This window comes from Glycine max, chromosome 4 (assembly GCF_000004515.6).
Source record: "Glycine max cultivar Williams 82 chromosome 4, Glycine_max_v4.0, whole genome shotgun sequence".
Lineage (NCBI taxonomy): Eukaryota > Viridiplantae > Streptophyta > Magnoliopsida > Fabales > Fabaceae > Glycine > Glycine max.
In genome coordinates this window covers 6937581-6944324 of record NC_016091.4, presented here as the reverse complement: position 1 = coordinate 6944324, position 6744 = coordinate 6937581, and the positions used below count along the sequence as shown (strand labels likewise).

Here is a 6744-nt window from a genome sequence, read left to right as displayed (position 1 = left end):
CGATCACCTATGAAAAAGTTACTCTATATATATATATATATATATATATATATATATATATATATATATATATATATATATATTATGTCAGCACAAATATTTTCTAAACCCACGTTCTGCATGTCATTTTCATATAATAAATTAAAAAAATTACCCGCTTAATATGTTCAGACAGAAACAATTTTTTTTGAATTCTAATATCAGCCCACCTAGGCACCTACTCTCTGTTTGTTTATACAATAATACAAAATAGTTAATAAAGTACAAGAAAATAAAAAGAATAATCTTATTATTTATTTTTAAAAAATAGAAAAGAGAAGAAAATTTTCTACTAAATTATTGGCATGAAATGAAAGGGAGCTTATCTTTATCTTATTTTTTTGGTTTTAATTTATTAAAAAATTAAATAACTTTTTTTGGTATATAAAAGATTAAGAAAAAAATAAGAAGTTAAAATTAATTTTTTAATTAATATAAAAATATTTTCATATGATTTATTTATTCTCCTTTTTACTCTCTTTTTTTACTCATCCAAATAAACACACACAAAAAATCTCCACTACTTTTTTTTATTCATCCAAATAAAATATAACTTTATTTTAATTTTTTCTTTTCTTAATTCTTTCTTTTCTATTTGATTCCTATCAGCATTAGGGTTAGGGTCATTTACCTTCAACTTTTTGGCAATGTGATAGTACTTGGAATCAACCGGAACCCAGAAGACATGTTGCCTTACTTCCGGAACACCTATCAACGGGAAAAATCTCTTCTGGTTGGTACCATATATTGTTGAGTTGGTTATCAAATGGACTATCTGCAGTTACGTTTGAGGTGAAATTTGCAAAATTTAAGTGCCCTATTTCCCTGGTGTAGTCTCCATTGTCTTCCAAGGGTAATGTGTCATCAGGCCCTAGCCCATACCTCTGCACAATGCAACATATATATACACAACCACCAAATCATTCATTAATCTTTCAAGTTTATATAATGACTTAATTAATTGCACAATCAAATACAAAACGGGATGAATATTATGTGAGATCGTATCGATTAATTAATTAACTTCGTAGAAAATACCAATTAGACAAAAATTAAACAAAAATCTAAGGATATCTGAAGGCAGACATTATGTACTAATTTTAAAAACATTTCTCTAATCTTTACCACTTCTAAGTTCTAAAATAATATTTTGCAATATTTTTGTTTTGAAAAATTCATTTTGTCCCCAAGCCCGAAAGGGATATCGGGTTAATTAACAAGCCAACTGCAAAGAAGTTATCCGTACTTCCTACAGAGTATAATTGCAAAAGCATTCATTTTTTTTACTTCCTTTCCTTACATATACCGTGAATGTATATTTATTTTTTTTCTTTTTTCTTCTTCTTTTCCTTTTTACTCCATTTTTTTTATCTTTTTATTTTTCTCATCATACTAATTATGTTTATCATTTTCTCTCTCTAACTATTAAATTTATAGTGCAATAACTATGGAGCATGTGAAATGAAAGACCTGAGGGTTGGTTTTATAGAAAGAAAGAGCAGATGTATGTACACGTACGGAAAGAAAAAAAAATCCTCTATAAAAAGAAACCTCAAGCATAGTTAGGACAAGCAAGCATAATCAAGGAGTGAAACAATATTATTACTTTACAAAGGACCTAAATGTTAGGTCATGAATCAATTAAGAAATTGGAGTAATTTTATTATTCTCAATTAATGATCTCAGTTTTACTAGAAAATATTTTAATTAATAATTAACATATTTAAAAGATAAAAATATCTTAATTGACGTATAAAATTGAGACTCAATCACTTGTCTCATTTGTGTCTCAAATTATGCTTCTCCAATAAAATCTTGACATGTGGATTAAGAATAAAATGTGTATTTCCTACTTTTTCACACAGTCATTTGACGGATCCGTTACGCCGCTTACACCATTGTTCATCCTTCAACCTAAGTAATCGAGAGCATTGTTTTGCATCAAGATCCGTTTTGTATCAAAACAAATTTCTCCTCTATTTTGATCGTAATTGATAATACATTGATGGGGGCTACTAGCAAAGAAAACAAAATCTTGATTTGAATTGCCTTGAAACAATGACGTGTTCAGAATTGATCTTAATCGTGAATAAAGAACAATTCTTGTGTTGCCTGCTATTTTGTGTTTAAATGTAACCTAGCCCTGTTTTGATCCTAATTGGAAATGGAAGCATTGCTATCACTTGACTATGGATTGATTGTAATGGAGACATCACCAATTTATCCAATTTACAGGAGCTTTGCTTTGATCGCAACTGAGAAAAAGGAAGCCAATTTTTAACGTATTCAAAATTGATATAGTAAGGAGAAGACAACAAATTGCTTATGATTGTGAGGGAAAGGCGTAACGGAGTAGACCGCAAAATGGATGTGATAAAAATAGAAAATACACATTTTATTTTAATCCACGTACGTACGTGTCAAGTTTTGTTGGTGGGATATAATTTGAGACACACATCACAGTGCTAGTGCTGTGAGACATGTGATTTGCGTCCATAAAATTGTTTGGTAATTGAAATCAACACAAGACATATATGATTCAAAAAGTATTTTTGATTAATATAAACATCTTTATAATGTTTTTCTATTAAAGGATCTATTATTGTTAAATTGTAAGATCTTAAAAATAAAATTCTTATTAACTTTCACTATGAAATTATTTTTTGATTGATTTTTCTGCACAGCGTGAAACTACTATTTAAAACTGAAAGAACACGGATAAGTAAAAATAATATAGTATTTTTAAAATCATTATCATTTCAGAAAACTAAGTAATATTAATTTTAAATTTTATTTTATCCGAGCATATTTAATAACTAAAATTGGAACCCGTCAATGGAATAAAAAATATTATAGTCAAATAAAGTTATATTCTTAAAATATATTTAATAAATTAGTATTTGTATATAAATGTTTATTTTATAAATTAAATTTTAAAATAAATATTTTTGAATATATAAATTATATTATAACTAAAAATCATAATAAATTAGATTCCTTAATTGAATGTATAAATTACATTTTGAATCTGCAAAAATAATTTTAATTATGACTCCATAATTTAAAAGGAATTATATTCCATTTTATACAGGGTCCAGCAGTTACTGTTTGGTTATTTCAATGATTGCAATCACAATAGTATAATTTTGGATTGAAGAAGATATATTGTTGTCATAATTCTTGGGACTGTACGTATAAGCCTTAGTGAAGACTGAAGAGTGAGATAAAAAAAAAAAAAGAATGAGAGAAAATAATAAATGTGAAAAGTAAAAGAAAGATAAAGAAAAGTGTGAAGTAATTAAAACTATGGAATGTTTAAGGAAAATTATTTTCAAATGAATTAATTGAGCCGGACGGTTGATAGCACGTAGCTGTCGTTTTGAAGTATGAGTCAATGATTGATGGTGGATGGCATGCATGGGAAAAGTTTGAGTTTTGGTTGCTGTGAACTGTGGTATATTCGAATTGAAGGTATATGGTGGTATTCTATGGGGTGAAGTTGTGGTAGCATGCAGGTCATTTGATTATTGATGGTACGGTATGATACTAGCTATGACGGTTTTTGAATTGGTTGCAGTCAAAGGTTTGTTTGATGGGAGTATTGTGGTTGATAGTGCAGACTGCAGAATGGATACAGTAATTGTTTATTCAGTTTTGGTATATGAATAGTGTAGCTCTTGCCTTATTCAGTGTAGCTGCTTCTTTTTTCTGAGATGATTGATCAGACTCGTGATGGTTATTGTTAATATGGACTGATAATATAATGTATACTCTGGAATGATAGTGTTATTTGGTAGTTATGATTTTTTCGTGGGTGTTTTATTTGCATAGTGTTTGTGGTTCTGAGGTTTGTATTGGTATTATGGAAGTGTTCATGGTAAAGGGTAGCATAGGAAGAGGATATTTTACCAATTGGAATTAATTATTTTTTTGAAATTACCAAATGAGACATTTTTTCAATTAATTCTAAGTAGTAAAAGTAATTATCATACTGCAAACAAAAATCTTAAATCTATATGAATTCATATAAAGATTTATGATTTTTTTAATAAAATCAAAACTACTTTTACGATTTATTTTTAACTGAGAATTAATTTAAAAAATGTCTCTATTTAGTAATTCTAAAAAAAAATTACAACTCAAAATGATAAAAGAACCATAGGAAGATGGTTATTTTGTGGTTTATGTTTAATGAAATTTTCTTTTGCTTCTCAGAAAAAGAAAAAAAAAATCTCCATTAGGAAAATCCCCTAACTTTAACTCTCTTTCACTAAACTTACATGAGACTCTCAAATGATTTAGCAAAAATTTTGCACAAGATGGAAAAGCTACGAGGAGTTGAGAAAATTCACTAGATTATTCGAAAATTCGTGAACAAAATTCATAAAAATGGTACAACGCGTCTATTAATCAGAAGACAAACCACCATCCAACGCTACCACACAATCGTTGGGATGCTGAGTTTATCGTTAGGCGTCTTCATAGTTGTAAACGGTTTTGAAAATTACAAATAATTATTGCCAATTGGAACTCTTTGATCGGTGGGTGTGATAATATCCTTGTTGGGTTTCTCATCGCATAAAGATGACACTGTTGTTTGGTAGTTAGCAGAAAAATATTTACTTCATGCAGAAAGGAAGAACAAAAATAAACACAGATCGAGAAAATTAAACATCAAGAAATAGAGAATATTTTTCAACAAATAAAGCAAGAAAATTGGTAACCCATGTTAAAAAGAAAAAAAAATCACAATTCAGTTATTTTCGTTATTTACTAGTATAGGTAACATGAATCTTTTACATAAAGTAATCATATTCAAGTTAAATAAAATTGTTATATAAAATTGTTATGAGTGATAAAAAAATTTTATTGCACATAAAAAAAGTAATCCTCTTATTGTTTAGTTTTTTAATTTATTTTTTAGATTTAATTTAATCCTCTTATTATAAGGTTCAATTAAGTTTTCTAATTTTGAAAAATAATTTAATTTGGTCTCTTTACTTTCAATTTGATCTTTTATTTTTAAAATTAGTTCAATTTAGTCTTATTTTTCCTTTTATTTGCTTCAAAACTTTTGAAAAATGGAACTGAGTTTGTTTTATAGTGAGATCAAATTAAACCTATTTAAAAAAATAAGGAATCTAATTGAAATTTAAAAAAATAAAAGGATCTAATTAAATCATTTAAAAAAATTAAAGGACATAATTAATTTTTTTTAATAATAAAAAGACTAAATTGAACTTAGAAATTAAATTAGAGAACCAAAAACATATATAATTAAACCTTTAAAATAACTCATGCATTCTATACAACTAATTGAATTAAATCCCCATAATGAAAGGAATGTGAAATTAACTCCGCAACAAAAAAATTCAATGTCTAAAAAAATTAAGTCTAATAATGCATAATAACGAATTTAATAATGCACTGTTCTTCACCAAACACATTTTTTTAGAATTACGATGTATAAAGCACTTTTGACTATTTTTATAATATATTATTTTATTTTCAATTATTATTGTTAACAAACACATTTTAATTTTTTTTTGAAAGACAAATATATTTTATTAAGAAAAATAGCATGGTTTGAGCACAAGAAGCGATCAAAACCAAGCCATATGAGAAAATACAAAATCTGTATCGGATTAGCTCAAATTCATATAAACCAGTTACAGCATAGTATCAACGTAGCGTGATTCAACCAAAAAGTAATTAAATTCTTATTATATACATATTTAAAAATATAGTATTATATAAAATATTATAAATATATATAATATAAAACCCGTGCTTCACGAGTCTAAAATCTAGCTAAAAACTAAAAACTGCTGTGTCGATCCTTTGGCCGATTATTAGTACTCCATGGACCATAAAAGACTACTAGTCTTTGGTAGTGATTTTATTTTAATTATTAAAAGAAAAAAAAGACTTTTACTTCTGTTTTTGGTTTTGTCCTCAATCAGACACATTTTGTGCTTGTGTTGGACTTTTTATTAATATTTTTTTATTCTTTCAAAAGAAATTATTAAAAGAAAAGATGTTTTTAATAATTCTTATATTTTTAATTAAATTTAATTTTAGTTGTTATAATTTCAAAATAATAAATTAAGTCTTTCAATCTTTTTAAAATGTGTATTTAATATTTAGTCATTACTCAAATCTAAACTTAACATTTAGTGACAGTTTTTTAACGCTACAGAGTTAAAAAAAATGACTAGATTTACATATTTTTTAAAGTGAAGATTAAATTCATCAATTTAAAAACATAATGAACAAAACCAAATTTAATAAAGAATCAAAAACACTTCCTTTCCTTATTAACAAACATGATTGATGACAATGCATACACGTACAATCATCTGTATACGTTATGTTCATTAAAATATTTCAGGTAAGTTTTAGTTTTTTTTTATTTGTCAAAAAGTTTATATAACTATTTAATAAATAAGTTTTTTTTTATAATATTTTTTAACTTTTTTTATATACTATTTGAAATAACATTTTTTAAAATATTAGCTTTTAACGATTTTTGAAATATCTAATATTTTTAAAAATATTAGTTTTTAATTTTTTATATATTTTTTTTATTTTTATCCTCCTTATATTTATTCAATTTTTTATTATCTTTTTTAAATACATCATAATTTTATTATTATTTTTTTATCATTATACATTTTTTAGCTATTTCAATACTTAAATTTTACA

The 6744-nt window shown here is 25.8% G+C and overlaps 1 protein-coding gene across 1 annotated transcript in view; it reads right to left on the bottom strand.

Annotated features, from left to right (window-relative positions):
- LOC121174821 (5'-methylthioadenosine/S-adenosylhomocysteine nucleosidase-like) overlaps positions 1-726 on the bottom strand; it is a 3380-nt gene extending 2654 nt beyond the window's left edge. Inside the window, exon 1 of the mRNA XM_041015119.1 lies at positions 699-726. Coding sequence (XP_040871053.1) covers positions 699-726 — 28 coding nt within the window. The remainder of the gene's footprint in view (positions 1-698) is intronic.
- Between the last annotated feature and the right edge of the window lie 6018 nt (positions 727-6744).